Source organism: Sceloporus occidentalis, unplaced genomic scaffold (genome assembly GCF_023333645.1).
Source record: "Sceloporus occidentalis isolate IW3139 unplaced genomic scaffold, rSceOcc1.0.p SCAF_285, whole genome shotgun sequence".
NCBI classification, from domain to species: domain Eukaryota; kingdom Metazoa; phylum Chordata; class Lepidosauria; order Squamata; family Phrynosomatidae; genus Sceloporus; species Sceloporus occidentalis.
In genome coordinates, this window is record NW_028317265.1 from 254103 (window position 1) to 280192 (window position 26090).

At 42.4% G+C, this 26090-nt stretch overlaps 1 protein-coding gene across 1 annotated transcript in view; it reads left to right on the forward strand.

Moving 5' to 3' along the window:
* The first annotated feature begins 3933 nt into the window (after positions 1-3933).
* Positions 3934-26090, forward strand: part of LOC149275465 (xaa-Pro aminopeptidase 3-like) — a 166753-nt gene continuing 144596 nt past the window's right edge. Inside the window, exons 1-4 of the mRNA XM_089504704.1 lie at positions 3934-4101; positions 4232-4392; positions 5848-6077; positions 15197-15310. Coding sequence (XP_089360830.1) covers positions 3934-4101; positions 4232-4392; positions 5848-6077; positions 15197-15310 — 673 coding nt within the window. The remainder of the gene's footprint in view (positions 4102-4231; positions 4393-5847; positions 6078-15196; positions 15311-26090) is intronic.

Below are 26090 nucleotides of genomic sequence, written 5' to 3' on the forward strand. Positions count from 1 at the left end.
CCCCTCAGCACTGGCCCCAGCCAATGCCTGCTCTGTTAGCAGCAAGCTCCTCTCCATGTTGTCTATGTCCCTCAGTGTTGCCAGTTGCCTCTTTAGATCTATCACAGTACATTCCAAAGAAGCAACCTGCTCACACTTGCAACAGCGGTATGGCCCCTGGGGAGCTCGCTCCAAGAGCACATACATTTTGCAAGACATGCACTGAGTGGCATTATCCAACATGCCTACTAATGTAAGACGCAAAATATATATAAATATATTATATGGAATTACAAGGATGTATACTTTACACTCCTTTTTGCTTTTTAACTCCTTCTTTGCTTGTAACGCCTCACTTAGAGATGTCACTTAGGAGATTCGCCCCAGCTCAGGATTCGCTTGCAGAACTCACAGAGCAACAAAACTGTTGTTTTCAACAGTCAGTGGTTATTTAGTCACTAATTCATTGCATAGCTCTCAAGACTTCTAATTATACTACTCTGAAGGGGCAATGGCGGAAAACAGGAGAATATTCATTGAGAATCCCCCCCCCCCCCGCCTTGCCATCGGGGGGGGAACACGTCTCAAGTGGATTCAAGGAACCCTTGGAGTTTCCAGATGCATCTAAAGCGTGTTTCCCCCCCCCCCAAAAGCTAGCAAACACTATTTTGACATACTTATGACACTTTTATTTGTCTATGGTACTGGGGCTAGGAACTATAAAGGGGCATGTCCCACATAAATAGCCTGAGAGAAAAATAATTGCACACTTCTGGTCAGAGCATCCGCTCAAGTTTATTAAGCCAATAATTCCATACTTTATATATTTTTGGAGAATTTAGATACGGCCAATTTATTGCTCTCTCCATTCTAATTTGGAAGACCAGCTGATCGTCGAGATGTATCCAAAGAGGTGTCAGGAGTTGTTTCCAGTTCCGGGCAATTATGATCTTTGTTGCTACCAGGCAGTGAGTTATTAAAAGGTTATCTCTCTTTCCTATCTTCGGCCAATTTAAAAGTAATAAAGCCACTTCTGGTAATCTTCTAGTTAAAAGTTCTGTCAGATCGAAAACCCGCTACCTATTTTCTTATCTCCTCACACCCCCACCAAATATTGAGGTAAGATCCCTCCTCATTACACCTCCAGCACTTAGAATAGCAAGATGGATACATTTTCTTAATTCTAGTTGGTACCAAATACCGTCTATTGTAGACTTTATATTGAGTCTCCTATAGATTTAGAGAGCGTATTGCTCTCGCTTTATTCAATTGTGCCTTAGACCGATGGTTTGATTTTACAATTAAGCTCCTTTTCTCAAGTCTTCATATGTGGGGGGTCTATCATATTATCCCATTCTCGAACTAGCTTCATGGCTTTTGCTATAACTAGGTCAATAGTGTAACAGTGTTAAACTAGCTCTAAGCTGTTCTATTAGCTATGTAGATTGTAGCAGAGATTCCCTAAGCAAGTTTTCACTCTCAGATAGCTAAAGATCTCTGCCACCGGGAGCTGATACTCTGGAGTTGGGGAAATGACTTTATTTCCCCAACCTATCCGTTACCAGTTGTTCAATAGCGCTAATGCCCAGTTGTCTCCAGCCATCTAAATGTAAGTCTTCCATATTGAATTTAAGGGCCTCTATTTGAAGGGAACTAATCCATTTTTTGTAAATTCCCCATATTTTTTTTTTTTTATTATTTATTTTTTTGGCAGTAGGTCAACTTTCTGATGCATCCAACACCTGGGACACTGCTTGGATCCCTGTGAACCCCTTAATGACCCATGATGGGCCAGCGGCGTCAAGAAAAAAAAACCAATGAACAACCAATGGGGTGTCTGGCATGTCATGGCATTAAATGAGCTTAAAAAGTGAAGATTTGTAAGTGAGACTGGGGAAGAACTACTGATCCAATTCAGGGGTGTGGAAATCTACTTGTCCAAGGGTCTAAAATGGTAGCCCAATCTACATGTCCTGATACAAAAAATTATTTTAATCAAAGCTGTTAATACACATATGACTGGTGCCACTAAATCATTTGGTGTGTCATGTGATACTTTGTTTTGTATACATTATCACCTGTGCACCAGACATATGTATTAAAAGCTAAATAATTTTAAATTAATGCCTTCAGGACCAGGGTTTGGTTTTTTTTACCATGTTTGCGCTGAAAGACCAGAGCCGTTATTTTGTTTTTGCTATGTCTTTCTCTTTCTCAATTAGTGCACCCACACAAATCATATATTGTTTTTTTCAGCACAAGTAGGGCTTTCTGTTGAAATAATAATTATATATATAAACCATCATTTAGTCTGAAAAATATCTAAAAATGTGGGGGAAATTAGGAAAAAAAAAGGAAATATTTAAAAACTATATATAACCAGTGCAAATGGAAAGAAAACCCCCCCCCCCTCAGTGTATTTAGACATTTGTCTTGTTTTTGGAAATACCTCATATGTGTGGTATTTTCATTTATTTTGGCACTTACAGGGTTAAATATGAATGACGCACATCGCTGTTTCTAAACAAGATTTTTTTAAAACGTGGAGTGGTGTGCTTGGAGTTGCGCCCCAATAGTGGCCAGAAAAAGAAAAACTGCTTAACAAAAGTATATTTTTTTTGAAAGATGACATCCCAAAGTATTTTACTTGGGTCATTTTATAACTTTCAATTTAACCATTTTAGTGCCAGTCTTTCCTAAACATTGAAGTAAAATTTCATTTTTTTATTTAACAAACCCATTCTATCCAAACACAGCATTTCAGTATTTTTTCCCCCCTGGGGACATGAAATTATTGAAACAACTTGTGATTTGTATTTAGAAACACCCCCCAAGTACAGGAATACCCGATATGCATGGGTAGGGCATGTCTCTGGCACTGCGGGTTCAAAATTGGAACATGCACGTTACAGTTTTCAAACATGGAATTTTGACAGATCAGTTTGCTGGGTCCAGGTCTCAACATGGTAGAGGTCCCATATTTCATTTAAACCCCCTAAAACGATATATTTCCAAAAACTCAGGGAATCTAGTTAGGGGCATATTGGCCTGTCCAATGCAGCTGATTCCACACCGGTGCCTTCCAAATTTAGTCTAACAAAAAAAGAAAACATTTTTCACATCCACTTTGCCGTTGCATGTTGATTTTTCCGAGTGGATATGTGAAAGCACAAAATAGGTATTGATTTGTGTTTAGTAACACCCAAACCGAGTACAGCGATACCCCACATGCATAGATAAGTCATGTTTCTCAGATATTGTGGAGTCAAAACTGGAACGTGCACATTTCAATTTTTAATTTTTGAATTTATTTTATTATCAGATGACTTGTAAGTGACAAGTTTAGGCCACTGACATCGATCAGGGAGACTGATCAATAATCAGTGACTTAAAATGTCACTGACAAGTGTTCAGGTAATAAATATGTATTTTTATAAATTTTTGGTTTTTTTCCATAATTACACTAGATGACTACTCTGTCATTTTGGGCAGGGTCATCCAGGAGCTGCCATAATGATCAGATCACTCCTATTGGCCAGGAGTGATCTGATCATCAGCAGCCCACTTTTGATTGATTCTGCAGCAGTTTTTTTTAACTCTTTCAATGCTGATGCTCCATTGGATTGGATATGGACGCCTGAGGCTAGAGCTCCTCCGGCAACTCAGCTTTTTTCACTAAAATCAGCTATTTTCCCCCGATATGGGACGCACCAAAAGGCAATCCTCGACCCAGTCGACATCTGGGGACATTGCTCCTACCTCGGCGACTTCTCTTCGAGAATACTTTTGCACCCCTGCGGTGCTGACATCCCAAGCTGCTGAGGACCACGCGGCTTCCTCTCAGGGCCCTGATCGCCCGCCATGAGCTTCTGAAACACCTACCTGCTCGGCGGAGGCGCTTCGGATCTTCTCATCTGCTCCTTGGAGGGAGGATTTCAGCAACTTGATCTCCGAATGGTGTCGGACGCCATTGCGGGCCTCAAGTCGGATCTTGTTAGAGTGGAGTATTCGCGTTACCTGGCGGACTATCGTTGCCGGAACTTGACAACAGGGGCCTTTAGCACAATATATGGCCTTCCGGAAGCGGACCCTCAGGTGTTGGAGGATGTTTGGGGCCTTGTGGTGAGGCACTTTAATGACATCCTGGGGCGTCCGCTGGATGCAGTGCTCTACTTAGATAGGGCTCTATGGCCAAGAGGAGCCCCGATGTCTCCCCCTCCCGGATGTGATTTGCTGCGTGATGGACTACCAGGTCAAGGAACGGATCATGCGTCGTGCGAGAGAAGTGGGATCCTGGAATTTCGAGGGTCATGTCATCAACCTCTTCCAGGATCTGTCAGATCTTACCCTCCAGGCGCGCAGAGCCTTATGCACTTCGGAGCTGTGGAAATGGGACCTCAGTCCCACATTTGGGTGGGGTTGCGTCTGGGTGGCTTTGGGGTGCTGTAGTGGCTGGGGGTTCCTGGGAGGTAGGGTGGGGATCTTCCAATTTATGTTATGCCTGGCAGGTGACATATAATTCTGTTTTTTTCTTTAGGGAGTCTAGGTCGGGAGGGGGGTGTGTTTGGGTTGTCTTGGGGGGGAAGGGGGTTTTCTGCTGTTTTTTAAGTTAGATATGTGATCCATGCCACAGCGGCATTGCACTTTGTTTGGGGGTCCACCGGGTTATGGAGAGATTGGTGAGCCTCATTGGTGTGCCTACGAACGATGTCCGTGGGCTGTGGATCGAATTGGCTTGTTGGGCGGTGGGCTCTGCATGCTCCTGCTTGGTTTGGGGGGGATGGGGTTGTTTTTTTTTTCTGTTAATGGCCGGAGGCTGAGTGACCTGTATGCACAGATAGAGGCTTTGGAGAGGATCCATAAGGTTTCGTTACAAGGCGATGACTTTACCTGACTGACCGTTCTCCGTTGCGAGCTTGCTCCTATTCTCCATGATCAGGCCCAGAGGCACTACACCAAATTTAAAGCCATGTTCCATGAGCATGGTAAAAAAACAGGTTCTTGGCTAGAGCTTTGCGTAAGAGGAGTGGCAATCATACATACCCAAGATTTGTTGTTCTGGGGGGGGGGGAGTTATGCGTCATCTCCTGTCGAATATAGCGACAGGAAGGAATTTGTTACTTTCTACTCAAACCTTTATAACCGCTCCCCTATGCAGGCCCGCCCTACTCATGTGAATGCCCATAAGTTAAACATTGCCCACTACTTGTCGACGCACTTGACTCGATTTCCCTCAGGGAATTAGAGGTGGCTTTGAAGCTCTCTAAAACGGGGAGATCCCCAGGGCCGGTTTGTCTTTGGGGTACTATAAAAAGTTTTTCAATATTCTGGGGACTCGCCTAATCAATGTTTTCAACTCCATTCTGGAGGGAGACTCCTCCCACCCTCATACCCTAGCTGCTATGATTTCAGTAATTCCCAAGGAGGGGAGGGACTCGGGGCTTTGTGGCAGTTATAGGCCTATCTCTTTGTTGAACGTTGACCTCAAGTTGTTCTCCAAGATTCTTGAATTACGCATAGGCAAGTTCCTTCCAGACTTGGTCCATCCAGACCAATTAGGCTTTGTGCCAGGTAGGGAATGTAGGGATGGCACTATCCGTGCCGTCAGTCTTATTCATTTGGTGAAACACTCAGGTTCCAAGGCTGTTTTCCTTTCCACCAACGCTGAGAAGGCGTTTGATCAGCTTGATTGGACGTTTATGCTCGCGGTACTTTAGGGGGTTTGGTCCCCATATGTTTGGGTGGGCCTCTGCTCTGTATTCTAAACCATCTGTATTCTAAACCATCGACCAGGATTCGTTCACTATGACAAATGGGACTAGGCAGGGTGTCCTTTGTCTCCCATGCTCATGTTCCCCGACCGTCCAGATGTATGTTGCCGGGGGCTTCAGTTCTGCATATTTGGTGCGATTCTCCCTTTATTGTCCCGTTCTGGAGGGAGATCCATGCGATCCTTCCTCGTTTTGCCGACTACCCGCCACCGTTCAGTCCTTTTAGTTATCTGTTGCATCACACCTCCGTTTCGGTGGCTGTCTATAAGAAATGGGTGGTCAGGCATTTGGTAAATGAAGCTAAGGCTCTGATCCTCCTGCACTGGGGTAAGCCCTCACCGCAGTTTCTTGAGGAGTTGGTGGCTGGAGAAGCGGGTCACGAAAAAAGGCATGGGAGGACGTGGTTTTATTGGTCTATTTTTGTGGCTGATCCTTCGTCACGGGCCCTTGCATATTAACATCTTGGATTCTATGGGAATGTTGTGCCTTCATTTGTTTGCTTCACCATGCTGTAACCATGTGTGTTTTTGTTATTTGTGTTCCATTGTGTGGCTTTGATGTATGCTGTAATTTTTTTTTTTTTCTGTGTTACCTGACATTTATCCCTTCCTGCTCCTCCCTCTTATTTAGTCCCTCCTTTTCTTCCCTATCAAAAAAAAAAACAAAACTCCAAGAGCCATGAGTTACACTTTTGTTTAACCCCTTCGTGACAAAGGCTGATTTTACTTTTTGTACCCTTCGTGACAATGGCCGTTTTAACATTTCTGCGCTGCTCGTGTTTAGCTGTAATTTTCTTCTTTCCCGTTTACTGAACCCACACACATTATATGTTGTTTTTTTCAGGACAAGAAGGGCTTTCTTTAGATGACATTGTTTTGATTGTATCATATTATTTACTATTAAAAAAAGTATAAAATATGGTGAAAAATTTAGAAAAAAATGACTGTTTCTAACTTTTAGTTGAAAAATCTTTTACTCATCTATAAAAGGTAATGAAAAAACCTGCTAAATAGGTTCTACTATTTGTCCTGAGTTTAGAAATACCCAATGTTTTTATGTTTTTTTGCTTTTTTCTACACATTATGGGGCAAAAAGTACAGGTAGCGTTTTGCTATTTCAAAGCCATTTTTTCCAAATCTGGTAATTCTTCCCCCCATGTGCCATTTCGGGTATCTTTGAAGCCGGCCAATGCAATTTACCCCATCAAGTCATATATTTTTGAAAACTAGACAGCCCAGGGTATTCCAAGTGCTAGTATTTTAACCCTTTTCAAGCACTAATTCTACCATCAGCCTTTGTCAAACTTTATGGTAGTAATTTTTTTTGCATTTGTTTTTTCACACACATTTTACTTTAGGTATGAATAAACAGGTTCTGGTATATGTCACTATCATAAAACACCCCAATATGTGTTTAGGAACATCTCCTGAGTACAGCGATACCTCACATGAATGATTTTGCCTGGCTGTTTGGGGGCAAAAGGGCCACATTTGGGGCATGCGCATTTTTCAATGTTGAACTTTGGCATTTGGGGATCCACTGCCCATGCCCTATTTGGTACATCTTTGAGCCGGGCCATTTCAGTGTGCCCAATAAAGCCATATATTTTTGAAAACTAGACACCCCAGGGTATTTCAAATGCTAGTATTTTAACTCTTTCCATGCACCATATCTACCACCAGCCTTTGTCAAACTTTGTGGTAGTCATTTTTTTGCATTTGTTTTTCCACACACATTTTACTTCAGGTATGAATTAAAAGGTTCTGGTATATGTCACTATCACATCTTTCACTACATCTTTGAGCCGGGCCATTTCAGTGTGGCCAATAAAGCCATATATTTTTGAAAACTAGACACCCCAGGGTATTTTAAATGCTGGTATTTTAACTCTTTGCATGCACACATTTTACCACCAGAATTTTTTAAAAGTTTGCAGTAGTATTTTTTTGTGTGTATTTTTCCCCCGCACACCTACTTTATGTATGAATTTACAGCTCCTGGTTTATGCCGCTGTCACATGACACCCCAATATGTGTTCAGCAACATCTCCTGAGTACAGTGATACCCCACATGCATGGGTTTGTCATTTTTTGGGGGAACTAAAAGGCCACATTTGGTACGTGTGCATTTTTCTAATTGGAAATTAGATGTGTGGCCATCCTTCCCCCCGTGTTATTTGGGACATTGTTGAACCCGGCCAATTCAATTTACCCCATCAAATCATACATTTTTTAAAAGTAGACACCCCATGGGCATTTAATATGCCAGTATTTTAACTCTTTCCATGCGAGAATTGTTTTAAGCTAATGTGCTAATTTTAGGACTTGCTCACAAAAATATATTTTTTATATATATATTTTATTTTTTTTGCCTTTTTTTAAATAAAATGTAACATTTTTTTTCAACTTGAAGGTTCCCCTGATAGTGACATCAGTGGGAAATTATTTTTACTGATATAATATATAATTCTAATTATTATAAATTTTATTTTATTTTTTAATTTATTTTTACTAATCACACTGTGATTAGAAAGCTGGGCTCCATTGACTTGCAGATGGCGAAGATCACCGGCAGCTGCGGCTGTGACCGCTCTCCGGAGCGGTCACAGTCCATCCAAAGGTAAGTGTTTGGTGTCGCTGGATGCCTCCTGATCGAGGCATTCCAGCAACACCTTTTAAGTTTAGGAGGTGATCGTTGATCGCTTCCTAAACGCTTTTAAAACGGGCGTTTAATGTATGGTGGTTGTTGACGCCCCGGGGAGGGGCCAGATATGGCCCCTGGTGCCGATCGTGGCGTTGCTGAATGCCTCGAGGTCGAGGCATTACAGCAACGCCGTTTGGGTGCAGAAAGCGAACGTAGATCGCTTTCTGCACCCGTTTAAAGGCGTGCCGGTTCTGGCACGTCATTTGTCATAATCGACTTGTTTTTCCGTGCCGTGCCAGAACCGGAAATTGTCATTAAGGGGTTAAATAACAAAGTAGATCCGGTTGTTTACCCAATCACTGAGTTCAATGGAAGGATCTCAATGAGGAAATAAAGGGTTTACCACAGGCATGGCAATTAAACAGTCCAGATTCAGAAAAACACAAATTATTAATCTATAAACCAGCAATATGCTATATTATGAATTAAACACTACAAAATATGGAAATACTATCACTAAGACTGCAATATAGCAGGCGAATGGACTAACGAGAACATAAGGAGGAAAAAATAGAAATAATAATAATAAAAATAAACATTATATTAACAAATAGCTAGTTCTAATCAAGTCATTTATAAAGACCGCAAAAATATATAAATAGTTTTAAAAAAGTCTCTAGGTGGTACCCCCGCAGAAATGTCCCATAACAAAGATTTCAATGCTTCTGCAAAGATACCGTAATGTTTATTTAACAAAGTATTCCAGTGATTTTAAATCTGTGCCATCAACTGCAATGTTATCTATATAAAAAGAAAAAAGGGACTAAAGAGAAAAAATAAATAAATAAAATAACTTGCTGGGACACAATTAGAAAAAAGAAAATAGAAAACTATGTCTATATGTATATGGGAGAAAAAAAACCAAGAAACCCATATAAAAAGGTTTAGCATATAATATCTTGCATTTCGGTAAATGCAACCAATTATTCTGTAATAATGGCTTCCTCATCCATTAAAGCTGCAGCTTCTGCAATCCTGGTATTCTGACTGCGATCAAATCTCTGTCCCTTAGGCACATAGTGTCTTGGTGAAAATATTTTTCAAAAATCATTTCCCTCTCACAGCATTCAGGAACTCATCTTTAACATGGAAGAAATGTAATCTTGTTATAGTATCCCTTGCAGCCTCCTTAGGAGCTCGGTTTGACTCGGTTCAGTCAATCAAAATCTCTGGTTTAACATAACCGCCGAGATCCTGATTTTGTATAGATTCTGGTATATTTCTGATTCTTATATTATTGCAACTACTATGATCTTCTAGGTCAGCAATTTTCAGGTTACTTAACTTTAGTTGGTGCCCAAGCAGATCTACACGCTTCTCCAGCTCAGAATGGGCATTCTTCTGTAGTCCAAGAGCCTGTTCGGTACAGTCCGCTCAAATGTCCAGTTCGTTTATATGCTTTTTAATAACCAAAATCTCTTTCATCAGGTCATCGCGATTTCCATCCCTGAGATCCATAAGCAGCTTAATTGAGGATCTGTTATAGCCATACTGGACTTCTCCCACTCCTCATCAGTCTTAGGCTGTTTCTTACGTGGGAATTCAGTTTCTTCGACCGCAGGCTTCTAAATAGGTTTCGAATTACCCAACGTTTTTGCTGGAAATTTCTGCTTTTACGTCTTCAAATCTGGTTTGATTCGACAATTGAATGCTGTTTTTTTTTAATGAAAAAAAGCCCAAATCCTCACAGAGCTCTCTCACTATGCTGCCTTCTCAGTCAATGGCCAAGCCATGCCCCAGTCATGGACATAATCAGAAGTCCAGCGTCCCAAGTCAGGGGATGGAGCCCAGAAATAACATAGCAGTTAAGATCAGGATGTCAGCTAAAGGGGGTGAGTGTGACTCCTAGAGTTATTACATCATAATAAAAAAGGCTATATTTGGATAGTCTCCCTGCACTTCACACTGTCGGGTAACAGGAGACATTACCAGAGAAAAAATAAATTCAAATAGTTTCACCATTTCCTGTATCCATATGGTGCAATCTAGATTGTTAGTTTCTACGGGAACAGGGCCCTCCATTCCTCTTGTATCTGTATGTCAATTGCTGTACTGTACTTGTCGTTATCTGTAAAAAAATATTCATCTTGTACAGTGCTGCGGAATCTGTCGGCGCTTTATAAATAAAGTATAATAATAATCTATCCATATGTGAGATACAGAAGAAAGGGGAAAAGAATTACCCTTTTCGTAAAAAATCAATAGCAGACAATGTACATTTATCGTGCTTTTTATTGAAATGTCAAGTAAAGGGTGCGATTGAAGCAGCCACATTCTCTCCAATTAGCCTCCTGGCACCAAGGGTCACAGTGAAACAAGGTGGCATTGGTTGCTTTGCTGGGAGGTGCAGCAAGGTGATTGTGCTCCAACTTGTTTGTGATGAAATCAAAGTGCCGTACCAGTGTCAAATGGCACATGCACTGCTAGGCCGCATCCATGCAAGTGGACTCCTGGGTGCCTTGGTGAAAATACCAGCTCAATTTTCTAATCTCCTGAAACTCTACCGATAGATGGTAAGAATCGGGTAGGTTGAATGGTGTAATTTGTAAAACTTGGGCTTTGATGGTTGCAGATTGCCCTTGGGTGCTAGAGCTTATCCCTCTGTGTCTACCTTGGTCTGCTCTTTTTAAAAAAAATTTTTTAAAGGACTGACTGGTTGCTCAAGTCACTGAGTGGTCAGCCATAGCCCTCCTCCCACGATCCCAGCCTGCACAGCATAGAATGCATGACATAGGTGATACGTCACTGGTCCTCAATGATTTTTTTTTTGACATATCCCTTATGGAGTTTATAGTGTTAACACCTGACTGGGCCTATACTGTCATCTAAATTCCTGCTTCACTGGTCCTTCCAGTGTTACAATGGGTAGGACATGTTGTTTTTTGAACATTACAGGGTCAAAACTTAAACATCCACATAGGGCTGAAACAACGAATCGATAAAATCAATAATCGATAACGGAAATCGTTGTCGACGATTTCCGTTATCGATTAATCGAGTGATCGATTCGTTGTTGGCTCCTTTTACTTACCTCAGCGAGCGTTCCCTGCTTCCGCTACACGCGCTGCACTGCGTGACGGATGTGACGCGTTCCGGAGGTAAGTATTCTTTATGTCTGTGCGAATCGCTCTGTGCGAGTGGCTCCGTTCGCACAGAGCGGTTCGCTCTGTGCGAGTGGCTCCGTTCGCACAGAGCGGTTCGCTCTGTGCGAGTGGCTCCGTTCGCACAGAGCGGTTCGCGGGGGTGGGGGTGGGGTTTCAGGGGATGCAGGGCAGAGTGGGGGTGGGGGGGCAGGCCAGGGTAGGAGACTGAGTGCAGGGCAGAGTGGGGGTGGGGATGCAGGGCAGGGTGTGAGTGTGGGTGCAGGGCAGGAGACTGGGTGCAGGGCAGAGTGGGGGTGTGGATGCAGGGCAGGGTGTGAGTGTGGTTGCAGGGCAGAGTGGGTGCAGGGTGTGAGTGTGGGGGCAGGGCTGGGTGCAGGGCAGAGTTGGAGACTGGGTGCAGGGGCACAGTGCAAAGTGCTGGGTGCAAAGTGCCAGGGCTGGGTGCAAAGTGCCAGGGCTGGGTGCAAAGTTCTGGGTGCAAAGTGCCAGGGCTGGGTGCAAAGTGCTGAGTGCAAAGTGCTGGGTGCAAAGTGCCAGGGCTGGGGCTGAGTGCTGGGTGCAAAGTGCCAGGGCTGGGTGCAAAGTGCCGGGTGCAAAGTGCTGGGTGCAAAGTGCCAGGGGTGGGGCAAAGTGCCGGGTGCAAAGTGCTGGGTGCAAAGTGCCAGGGGTGGGGCAAAGTGCTGGGTGCAAAGTGCCAGGGCTGGGTGCAAAGTGCTGGGTGCAAAGTGCTGGGTGCAAAGTACCAGGGCTGGGGCAAAGTTTCTTGAACAGTAATAGTCCACCTCTTTTCAGAATGTTTGGGGTTATTTTGTTTCATAAATATTGTGTTTGGGTTTTTGTACTTTGAAAATATTGTTTTTTTATTACATCATAACAAAATAAGAATGTTAATGTAAATTTTAAGTTGTTTTTTAACATCCAGTTCATTAAATTATTTTAAATAAACAAAAAATTTGCATATTGTTTTTTTTTATCCGATTAATCGAAAAAATAATCGGCCAACTAATCGATTATTAAAATAATCGTTAGTTGCAGCCCTACATCCACATTTACATTTTCAGACTTGGAATTTAGATAAATCAAATAAAACAAGTACAGAAACACCTCTTGATCTGTATTTAGCAACACCCGCTGAAAACAGGCTTCAGGCATCCCGTGTAGGATTACTTTTTTTAGTGTACGGATTACTCCCAGTCCCATCACATAAGATTCTATCTTGTATTATCGGCCGAGCACTGATGTCATCTTTATGCAATATACATTGATGCCGATAAGCTAAGTTTCTGTCTGTTTTATTTATTTCCATAAAATGGCCACCAAAATCCTCAACACCAGGCATCACGCTCTTAATCCGGCCCTGCCTCCAGTGTGCGTCAGCCATCTTAAATCCAGCTTGTATCCACAGTGTGCTCCAGCCTTGGCTAAACTTGTTTTAAATGGTTTGTGGACTGACTTTGTTTTACTGTTTTAGTAATTTAGTATTGCTAGAATGACATATAAAAGTTGATTAAAAAAACCCAAAAACTTTTCCACTGCTTTTTTTCATTATCGCCAAATTAATCCTGTATTAATATGCATTATAAACCTAAAAGGCCATATTTTCTCACGGTGAAAAATTAGAGTTGCCTATGCATTCATATATTTCTGATGAAGTGGCCCACTGCAGAAAAAAACTTGGACACCCCTGCCCTAGTAGTAGGTGCAAAGGTTTTAACTTTTACTGTTGAACAAGGAAGGTGCACCTTATTCTTTTCGGGGTAGACAAAATTGTCAAAATAGCCCAAAATTATTTTTTCCCATTGTTTGTTTCTGCTACATCACCGTCCCCCAGTTTAGCACTAATGTTGCAAGTGTGTTCTTAGAGTAAGGTGTCCTAAAAAAACAAACAAACCGCTGCATATTTAATTATCACTATAATATAAAAAAGCAAAATAACAGTTTGAGCAGCATCTCTAAGGGTGCATTAAACCTAAAACAACTTCAGTATAACCTAATGGTTAAAATGTTGTCTCTTGTACACTCCAACAAGAAGGTTCTTTGGGGCAAACTGTCGGTCCCAATTCAGGATAAAGCATGCAGGCTAGCAACCCCGTCCTGTAAAAAATCAGCTTGCTACAGAACATCCATAACAGAGACTTCTAACCAGAAAGAAGAAGGCATGATGCTGGGTAGTGAAAGCACCAAAAAACGCCACTAAGCTGAAAACCCTTCTTTCAACCAGGAGGTTCGACATCTGCACATACAATGCAAGCACATGTATGAATCAGGAAAGATGGCACCGGTTGCAGCAAAGATGAGCAGCAACAACCTGACCCTACTAGGCATTAGCAAGACAAGATGGATGCAAACTGGACAGAAAGGACTGATGAGAGTGAAGCACCCCACACACAGGGAGTACCTGCATAGCACAAGACAGCTCAACCGAAGATTGCCTTTGTCTGCATTAGCAATAAGGTCAGAAGACACCTGTAAGAAGTTGGAGTTAGAAGAGGGGCAGATGTGGCATCCAACCATTAACTGATCCACCAGACATCGACCCATCTAACAAGGACCTCCCAATCCATAAGCCATCACCCTGATGAAGAACGGGAAGGTGGCTGGACCTGACGACATTCCAGCAGAGGCCCTACAAGCAAACCTAAATGCTTCTGTGTAGATGCTTTAAGAATAAGATTCCATTAGAATGGAAGGACACATACCTCATCAAGATACCCAAGAAAGGGGACCTCAGCAACTATGCTAATTACAGAGAGTTCACACTCCAGGGCCAGGGAAGGTCTTCAACCAGGTCATTCTAGAGAGAACGATGCATGCTGTCAATCTACATGCATGCTCCCGCCAGATATAGCCTCATCATATTTTGCAGCACTGTACAGTGGATAAACGGGACATAACAATTTGACTTACATGGAGGATCTCCTGCAAGTTAAACACAGGTACCGCATTCAACCATGCAAGTCAATGGAGCCTATCTTACTAATCACAATGTAAATAGAAAATTGTAATTAAAAAAAATAATGGTTAAAATAATCGATAAATTGGTAACATGTAAAAATAATTACCCATTGATGTCACCATCAGCGTAACCATCCAATTCCAATTTTTTTAAATAAATTAATAAGAAAATAGCACTATATCTTCATAAAATTCTTGCATGGAAAGAGTTAAAATAATGGCATTTTAGATGTCCATGAGATGTCTAGTAAATTGTATTGTCTGGCTTCCGAGATGTCCCAAGAATATGATATGGGCACAGGCTAACCAGATGTTGAAATCCCCAAATAATTCCCAAAATAATCTCCCAAATGTGGCCTTTTACCCTCCTAACAACCCAACAAACCCAAGCATGGGTGATATTCCTGTACTCAAGAAATGAGAACACTATAAATTCATATATGAAGTAAAATGTGTGTGGAAAAAATATGCCAAAAAATTACTATTACTATCAGTTTGACAAAGGTTGGTAGCAGCTACTTTATTTTCAAGTTTTTAATTGGTGTAATAATTTTGTAGATTTTCGAAATACATTTAAAGTTTTTTTTATTTTTTTTTTATTTTAAGATTAATTTGCCATAATCGTTCTCTATTTAAAACTGATTCTTACAGTCTTCTAATATCTTGCTATATTCCCCAATTTAGCTTGCACTTCCTTTTTAATACGGAAATTCTCAATGAAGCCTGACCTATTGAACTTCCCAAAACAATACCTTGGCCAACCTAGTCCTGCTACTCACCCACATCTTCTGAAACCAGGTAATGTAGCTCTTAATTCCTTTTGATTACATGTCAAAGTGTACCCTTTGAAATTATCTGCATTAATTGTTCATAAAATGTAATCTGATCTACATCTAACTCACAAGTATAGACAAACACAGTGTTTAAGTTAATAACACTAGCGCTGCAACAACTGATCAATATAAACGATAATGAAAACCGTTGTCAACTATTTTCATTATCGATTTTAATGAATATACAATGAGGGTTTTTCAAATGCTCTGAAAAATAGAGGTCAGACTGTAACACTAAGATCCAGATCCCCCGCTGAGCTGCAAGGGACCTGGATCCTCCTCTCTGGCAGTCGGTGGACATCTGCCAGATGTGCGTAGACAAGGCACTTTCGCTGGAGCTTCTATGACTGACCACCGGAAGGTCATGTGACGCCGGTGCTCCATCATAGAAGCCCCAGTGGAAGGGGAGGACAGTAGAGGATGTTGTCTGCCAGAGAAGAGGATCCAGATCCCTTGCAACGCTGCAGAGGATCCTCCTCCCTGGGAGCCGGTGAACGATTGCGGCTCCGCTGGGGCTTCTGTGATGGAGCACCGGCGTCACATGACTTTCCTGTGCTCAGTCATAGAAGCCCCTGCGGAAGTACCGCCCAGCAGCAGAGGCTTGTGTACACGCATTGCGCAGACGTCCACCAACTGATCCCGCTAGAGCACAGCGGCATAAAGGGAGGTATAAGGCATATCTGGGGAGTGGAGTAGCATATCAGTGGGTATAAGGCATATCAGGGGGACGGAGTGGCATATCTGGGGGCACAGTAGCATATAGGGAGGTATAAGGCATATCTGGAGAGTGGAGTAGCATATCAGTGGGTATGAGGCATATCGGGGACGGAGTGGCATATCTGGGGGCACAGTAGCATATAGGGAGGTATAAGGCACTTCTAGAGGTTGTGTGGGATGCACATGCACATTTGCATATTGTTTTTTTATCCGATTAATCAGCCAACTACTTGATTATGAAAATAACCGTTGCAACCCTAACCATTAAATTTAATAACTGGGCGAACCTCTTTGGGCAGCAATAACCTCAAACGTGTATATGTGTGTGTGTATATGTATATGCGTGGGTATATATGTGTATGTGTATATGTGTGTGTAAGGGAGCACAAGTCAGCTGAGGTAGTCGGTCGGACCATCCAGCTCTGTGACATTAGTGGCAAGTGGCGGGATTGCTTCCTAGTCTGAGGCAGGGGCTTACCTAGAGTATTTGGCACCTGGGGCGGATCCTGTATGTGGCACCCCCCCCACACACACTTTAAAACTGCATAGCTCCTACCGTTATATACCGGCGCAGACACTGAAGGTGGTACAGCATAACACTTACTGTTATCATTATAAAATGTCTGTTTCAGTATATAATGATAACACTTACTGTTATCATTATATACTGAAACAGACATTGACGGTGGTACAGCATAACACTTATCACTATATACTGAGGCAGAAATTGACGGTGGTACAGCATAACACCTATCACTATATACTGAGGCAGACATTGACGGTTGTACAGCATAACACCTACCACTATATACTGAGGCAGACAATGACGGTGGTACAACATAACACCTATCACTATATACTGAGGCACACATTGACGGTGGTACAGCGTAATCCCTATCACTATACATTTAGTCAGACATTGACAATAGTGCAGCATAACTCCTATCACTATATACTAAGCCAAAGATTGATGTGGTGTAGGCCTACCACTTCATTAGTAGTAGGGATGCACCGAAAGGAATTCTGGAGTGAAACCGAAAATGCAGCATTTACCTGTCCGAAACCGAATATGGGCCCCCCCACACCATAAAAAAAATCTAACACTTTTATTTCAAGTAAGTAACACACAAAAATAGGACAAAACAATTAAATAACAATATTAATATTGTTATATATATATATATATTGTTAACAGCAATCACATTTCTATCATGCCCAGGCATACCCAGATTCCAGGATGTACTCGCAGACTTGGCATGATAGGAGTATGATTGCCCTATCTACCCCTTCTCACTCCCTTTTGTCCTACCTACCCCTTCTCACTCCCTTCTCCCTATCTACCCCCTATACCCCCGTCTCACTCCCACTTTGAAGTTCACTTACCTTTCAGGAGTCCTGCGGTGGGGGTGCAAGGCCTCTGTCTCCCAGCTCTGCCACTGTATGGAACAGTGAAAAGCAAAGGTGATGAAAACCAGTGTGGAATGGGTATACAGAGAAAAAAACAATAAAGAATACTTCCCTTTATGATGTATGATTCCCGGATACTCAGCTGCAACCCGTAAAAAAACACTCTCCAGGTGTTTCAAAATGAGGACAAAATAACACTATGGGGCGCTCGTGTATACCGGTATTAAAATGAAAGAAAAAACAAGAAAAAATATAATTGTGTAATATTCAACACAAGAGCTGTCGCTGTAAGTCTATATGATGCACTTACAGTGTTCACTTGTATTCAGGTTTTAATAGACCATCCTGTCTTCCAGATGCATATGTAGTGGGTATATGTAAAAGAGCAGAGAGACAAAATAGGGACCCCAATGGTGTATTATCATGCACTGTTTGTAACACGCAAATACCAAAATGCACTTACACTTTTGAGGGGGTTTTTTAACCCTTAAACGTCAGATGTCTTTTCCTCTGTTCCTCTGTTCCTCTTGTGGTGCCTTCCAATGTTCTGTGCACATGGGACTGTATGGAACAGTATAGAGTGATGGGAGTTATGATGTACTAGAGCATAATATGATATAATTTCATATAATGAAAAATACATTGGAAATGGTACAGCATAACACCCATCACTCTCACACACTTACCAATCCACACGCATACCAATCCACACGCATACCAATCCACACGCATACCAATCCACACGCATACCAATCCACACACACACCAATCCACACATATACCAATCCACACATATACCAATCCACACACATACCAATCCACACATATACCAATCCACACCCATACCAATCCACACATATACTAATCCACACATACCAATCCACACACATACCAATCAACTCTCACTCACTGAATGCTTTCCTACCTTTCCTCTTTTCTCCTTACAGCTTCTTTTCCTCCTCTTCGCTCCTCTTCTTCAGTTCTTCTGTCTTCTTCCGGGTCAGAGGGCACGGACGGCAGTGGGCGCGGGTTCAGTGTTGTGCGCCGGGATCTGACAACAAATCCCGGCGCACAGCAGCTGTTGCCGCGCGGATCGCAAGGGAGCGGTATCGGAGGTCTTTAACAGACCTCCGGCTCCCTTGAGTGGTTTTAAGCCGGGTTCGACCTACGGCTATCTTCTACTGTTGTTACCTCTTCCCACTCCCATATTCAGGATTTCACCCTTGCAGCACCCCTCTTAGGGAATTCCTTCCCCCGTTCCCTCAGACTTTCTGCATCGTACGCATCTTTCAAAACCTCTCTGAAAACCCACCTGTTCAGGGAAGCGAACAAAATTCTTTCCTAGTACTCCCTACCATCATCATAATCAAGCCATCTGAATAATCAACAGCTTCAACACATCAGAAGCAGATCAACTCATCCCCATCCAAGCAGTCCTCTCCTATTGTCTCACTTCCCCCTCAACCACCCACTAGATTGTAAACTCGCAAGAGCAGGGCCCTCTTCTCCTTTCCACCAGTTAGTTATTGTATGTGTTTCTAAATTGTTCTTCTGACTAACAACGCTGCAGAATCTGCCAGCGCTTTATAAATTAATGTAATGTGAGGGGCGTGGCTTGGCCGGCAATGGAGTAAGACGCATGGTGGTGGAGCTCCTCCAACATTCTCAAACAACTAATTTTTATACAACCATTTCACATCCTAACTTGTGATTTTTCATCACTCAACATCTCAGCAATGTCTACAGGCAAGACAAAATCATCTTCACAAAATACGATCTTCACGAAACCTTTTTTCGAATCGAAATCGAGAAGGAAGACGTCTTCCCGCGCTTTGCGGGATGAAGACTCTGACGCCTCCCAAGGCCTTGATGTTGGCCCTGCTTCGCACTCTCCTTCACCCTCTGCAGAGGACCCTAACAATCAAAACCTTACCATCACTGCCATGAAACTGCTTCTCGGCGACATGAGACAGAAATTCAAACACGATATGCCGGACGCGCTTTCTGAGATACAAAACGACCTCCATGAGCTTGGGGGCCGTACTACGCATCTTGAAGACATGATGGAGGAATTTACATCGGCACACAACACTGTGGTGGACTCATGTAACTCCCTGCAAGCTGAGGTGGATTCCCTTCGCTTGAAACTTAGCGATTTGGAGGATCGCTCGAGGCGTAACAACTTACGTATCCGCGGCATTTCTGAGGACTTTGCTTCGGAAGATCTACTTACCTATGTCACCACGTTGCTTCGATCTGTGCTAGAGCTTCCATTGACGGAGGAGGTCAGGATAGATCGTATCCACAGACTACCTCGTCCCAAAACATTGCAAGGTTCCCCCCCAAGAGATGTCATCCTTCGGATCCATTTCTATGAGGTCAAAGATAGATTTATGCAGAAGGTAAAGCACAAACATACTCTTCCAGAATGTTACCATGATCTTCAATTTGTTCAAGACCTCTCCCAATACACTCTGCAACAACGTAAAGCTTTTTCCACCATCACTGCTACGCTACAAACAAAATCCTCTACAGATGGGGTTTCCCCACCCGTCTCCTTATCAACAAAGATGGCAACACGCACTCGATCAAAACACCGGCAGACGGTCTTCAACTACTCTCAGATTGGGGCGTCCCTGATACACTACCGACTGCTGCCTCCACCCAGGACCGTCTTCAATCCCTCAGTTCTCCCCTCAAGAGGCTTGCCCGTGAATGGGAAGTTGTGAACTCCAAACGCTCTCCTTACACATACATGAACTCCTTCGTCTCCTTCTGCCCTATTGTGAAGATAAGAGACCAGAACAGGGAAGAAAAGAACTTTTCACCATCTTTTCCAAGATTTTTTTTTTTCTTTCTTTCTAGGGGCTCGTTTCAACTCCACTTTGTCTTCTGGAAGGATCCGTTGCCGCTGTTTGCCGTTTACATCACACTCATCTTCTTGACACGACCTCGTACCTCTCCACTACACTCACCTATGCTGTTCCCGCGTGTGACATTGGACTCCTTGCACCGTTCTTCGTTGTTCACAGGTTGCTCCTGCTCGTCTACGCCAAGACTTTCTCGTCTCCGGAATAGAAAGACTTTTGATCTCTCGAAAAACCGGTCCTTTGCTCTCATGGACACAGCGACCGGGAACTTACCTACTTGTTGTGGACTCCCTCTGGGTCGGAGTGGTGAGATCGGACATTTTTCATTTTATATTTTTTTATTTTTATTTCGCTTAATAATGTACACTTGTTTTTTTGCGTTTGGTGCCCTAGAGGAACTATTCTGTGGCTCCTTATTTCTCTAACGGGCTCATCTTTCACACCACATTTTTAGGGGTTATTCCGCTGCTGCTCTTACGTTTCATAACATGTTTTTTCTCTCTATTCTCCATGATACATGATTTTTTTTTTTTCGTACTCTCCCTCCTCTTCCCTGCCTGTCCAAGTCCACACAAGTTATGGCTCATTTCCCTTTTTTTCCTCTCTTCTTCTTGTTTTCTTTCTTACACATGTTGGAGGTCTCCCTGCCTCATTTAGGGATGATCCCTACCTCTCTGTGTTATTTCTACCCACAGTTTGGGTTGCCGCCCCTCCTAACAGCCCTAAGCGAGATGGGTCGATCGATTTTGCGATTACTTTCAAGTTTTATGTTTTGCTTTAGTTTACTTTTTTCTCTGGGAGCGCTTATCTTACATTTCGACGTCTAAATTGGGTGTCACACCTTGATTATTAAATTGATGCTTCTAACTCACTTATTCACTTATTCTGGAATGCAAAGATAATGTATGATTTATTTCCAGTCTGGGCGCGGCTCACTTTTATCCATGTTGTCGGATTTTCTTACCTTCGTTGATCCCATTCTCTTACGCCGATCTCCCCCCCCCCCTTTTTTTTTTTCTTTTCCTTCCAATCCATGCCTTCTAATACCCTCTAATTTTTCTCACCATGGCATCCCTTAACTTTTTATCACTTAATGTTAATTGACTTAATACTCCACACAAACGGAGACTGCTTTACTCTGAGGCCAAGAAAAAACATGCTCATATCTTATGTGTGCAGGAAACCCATTTTAAACAGTCTAATTCTCAAAACTTTTTTTAAAGATTTCCCCTGGCACTTCTACTCCATGGCAAAAGCTTGCAAAGCGGGTGTCTCTATTTTTATTTCTAAACAACTTTCTTTTCAACTTCTTAAGAAAACGGCAGACCCCCAGGGTAGATATCTGATTCTTAATTGTGTCGTTAACTCTGTTGATTATACCTTGGTATCTTTTTATGCACAGAACTCCTCACAAGCCCACTTTTTTAAGAAATTGTTGTTCAAAGTAGACTCTCTTAAGAGAGGCCATCTTATCCTTTGTGGTGATCTTAACGTTTTTCTTAACCCCCCCTTGGACACTTCCTCTGCCCTTACTGGCAGGTATGGTAGGTAGATGCGGTCTCTCGCTAACAATCTTTCTACATCTCTACACTCGTTTCAATTATATGATGTCTGGCACCTTCACCATCCTTCTGAACGTGACTATTCTTTCTTTTCTGCACCACATAACTCCTACACTAGGATAGATTGTATCTTGGTTGACAAGATTACGCTCCAGGTAATCCGGGACTGCTCTATTGGCGTCATTAATTGGTCTGATCATGCCCCACTTCATTTATCGCTACGAATGACACATCCTTTTCAAGGCAAAGGCTCCTGGCGCCTTAATAACTCTCTCTTTTCCGACGACTCCATTATATCACAAATTCACTCGCACTTAGATATGTTTTTCCAAGCGAACCAAGGCTCCGTGAGCTCGGTTGAAACCTTATGGAATGCGCATAAAGCAGTGATTAGGGGTAGTTTTATTAGTATTGCTTCGCATATTAAAAAACAAACGGACCGGGAGGGCGATAAAGATTCTTTGCTCCTTCAACTTTATGACCTAGAGACCCTTAACAAACGTACTCCATCCCCCAACATGCTCAAATTGGCTGAAATTCAATCTCGGCATACGGCACATATGCTGTTGAAAATCCGCCAACGTTTCTACTCTAAAGGGAACAAGGCTGACACTATGTTGGCAAACAAACTCAGGCATTTTTCAACCCTGGCGCGCCGCTCCTCCCTTCGATCGTCCAAAGGGTTGCCTTTACAAAACCCTTCCCATATTGCTAGCGAGTTTGCTAATTACTACTCCTCCCTATACAATCTCTCTGGTGACACCTCCACTCCCCAACCTACAATTGACTCTATCAATGCATACCTGAATTCTGTTTCTTTACCTACTCTAACAGACGATATGAAACTTAGCCTTCATGCTCCCATTGATTTGGAGGAAATTCAGGTCACCACACGCCAACTAAAAAACAACTTTGCCCCTGGTCCGGATGGACTGACTAGCCATTACTATAAAGTTTTCTTCCCGATTCTTGGCCCCCATCTTCTCTCTCTTTTCCAGTCCTTTATGTCCAAAGGGTGCATCCTGACTGAAAATCTTCAGCCTAACCCTGAAAGGAGGAATATATCTCCACAGGAATCAGATCCACGGAGAACACTCTTAGTCCCCAACAAGAAGGACTCCTCAGGTACCTGCATTACCAAGCCGCCTTCAAGTATGGACTGTGTCCATTCATCCTCTGTTCATCAGGACCTTGGGTCCTATACATCCCCAGTAGAGGATGCACCCTGTGTCAAGCATGGTCTACTAACTGGTACCGTTCTGACTTCCCCTCTACAACATGGTGTCCTCACTGCAACCCACAGTAAACCCAGCAAAGCTATACAGCAAAATCCATCCACTCCTGTGACCTCAGCTTACGCAGAACCTCTTCAATTATCACCTGATCTCATGGTGGCCTCCAATGGGACCATCATACGGAGGCTATTTTTGAGCAGGCCCTTTGTGCCCAGACACAAAAAAGAAACAACTCTGAAACAAGAGGCTGTCCAGAGGCCAGCCTTTAAGGGAGGGGTTATGTCAGGCACCAACGGGATTCAAACCTGCAACCCTGTGGATTCTGGGTTTATCACCTATCCACTACTCCACCAGGTGGATCTTGGACTGCAATGTCCTTCTGCCTCTCCTTGGACCATGCTGTTCCCTAATGCTCTTAAAACACCTGCCCCTCGTTTGGTCAATTAAGGCTTAATATAAACCAGGCATCAGCCTAGCCTCATTGCTAGAGCATTGTGTTCCTGGTCCTGTATACTGAGCTACTGCTTTGCTGCATTTTATGTGTCTCCTGTGTATGACTCTTGGCTACGTCAACGATCCAGTTTTGTGTTTAGATAGAAGATCCAGCTCCGCAAATAAGGGTTAAAAATTCAAAATTTAATTAGACCAGTTAAAACATGATAGACAAAAAAAGAGAAAAAAAGAGAGATGTGCTCAAGTGATTGAGAAAAAATACGCCAACGCGTTTCAAACCTTACGGTTCTTAATCATGGCTTAAAAGTATGTTGCTGCTACTGCACCTTATATATAAATGACTGTCTAGAGATTGATCTATGCTCACGCCCCCTCGTTAACCCATAATTAGTCAACATAGGGAGTGGGTGCAATTAATACAAACCAACTCAAGGGAGCAGGTGCAATTGATACAAATCAAATCAAAAGCAAATCAAGGGAGCGGGTGCAACTGATACAAATCATGGTACACATGGAAATTCTACACCAAATAATAATTCCAGTACGTATAACAAATGAAAAAAATCAACTTAATAATAATAATATAATGTATAAACTTTAATAAATATATGCTAGGTCATTTCTATAATTCATGCCCACAGGAAATCTCGTGTCAAGGCATAAAATCCAAAAAGCTTCCCTTAGGCGAAGAGCACGGGACCAATCACCTCCCCTTTTAGGGGGGTGAACGCGTTCTATGCCTATTACTTCTAAATTTGTTGTGTTACCATTATGTATTTCACTGAAATGTTTGGATAAACCAGACATGGATCGTAGCGAAGAAAGAGCTGTACCTAAATCATGTATGTGTTCATATATACGTCTTTTAAACTTTCGGGTAGTGCACCCGACATATTGTACATTACATGAAGTACATGTTGCTAAATATATGACATGCGTTGTATCACAATTGATGAAAGTTTTTATAGAGTAGCTTTTGCGATTACTTAGTGACCTAAACAAATTAGTTTTCTTGATGTAACTACACAAGTTGCACCTGGGTTTAGAGCATTTGTAACATCCTTTAAGATGTAACCAACTACGTACATTATCACTGGTTGAAAAGTCACTAGGAGACAATTGATTACGTAGTGTACAGCCTCTTTTCGCTACTACTTTAACACCATTTCTGAGAATCTCACTGAGGATATCATTTTCATAAAGCACCGGTAAATGCCTGATTAAAATATCCTTTATGTGTGTGAACTCAGTGCTATATGCAGTGGAAAATGTAATATGCTTTGGATCATAATTAGCGTGTTTTTTGGGCTTATGGGATGAAACATCTGAATCTATGGTGAATAATAAATCACTACGTTTTTTTGAGCTTACAATATTTTGGGCTCTATTTAAGATGGTATTAGAGTAACCTCTTCTTCTGAGTCTATTGGTAATATCATTACGTGTGATGTCATAACTCAATTCATTGGAAGAGGCTCTTTTCGCACGAATATATTCACCTACAGGGAGATTACGAATTACATGTCGAGGATGGCAACTGGAAGCATGTAATGTGCTGTTCCCAGACGTGGGTTTACGGAACAAAGACGTAACCACCTTGGCTCCAACCACGTCACCGGTTAAACAAACATCTAGAAAATTAATGGTATTACCACCCCATTCTAATGTAAATTTGAGATTTAATTCATTAGAATTAATATTATGTAGAAAATTATCTGCCTCAAAACATGGCCCTGTCCATACCAAGAGGAGGTCATCTATGTATCGGCCATACCAGCTAATCCAAGATGTAAACGTATTTGTGGTCGCATACAGGTGACTGTCCTCCCAGTAGGCCATGTAGAGATTCGCCAAAGTGGGGGAAAATTTTGCACCCATAGGACAACCAGTAATTTGAAAATAAAAATTGCTGTGAAACCTGAAGAAATTATGTTCTAACAAAAATCGTAGAACATCCAAAACATATGATTGTAAAAAAGTACTGTATGTGCTGTATTTCTTTAAGTGAAAATTAACTGCAGCCACAGCCTGTTTATGGGGAATGCAAGAATAAAGTGAGACAACATCACATGACATCCATGAACAGCCATCTGACCATGGCATAACATCCATAGCTGTTAATAAGGATTTAGTATCTCGTATATAGCCCATAGTACGAATAACTAAAGGTTGAAGCATTTCATCCATCCATGCGCCCAGTCTCTCATGTACTGACCCTATCCCCGCCACAATAGGGCGAAGGGGAGGGGGAAAAACATTTTTGTGAATCTTAGGCAGCGCATGAAAAACAGGGCAAACCGGAAAATCAGGGCACAAGAACTCGTGTTGTTGAGTAGAGAGAATATTCAGGGAGACGCCCTCAGACACTATGTGTTTCAACTTCTGCTTAATTAGCTCAGTAGGGTCGTGAGATATTGGTTTATATGTAGATGTGTCCCGCAAGATATCAAGAACAAGTTGCTTGTATAGTGCCCTGTCCATGATAACTGTGGCTCCTCCTT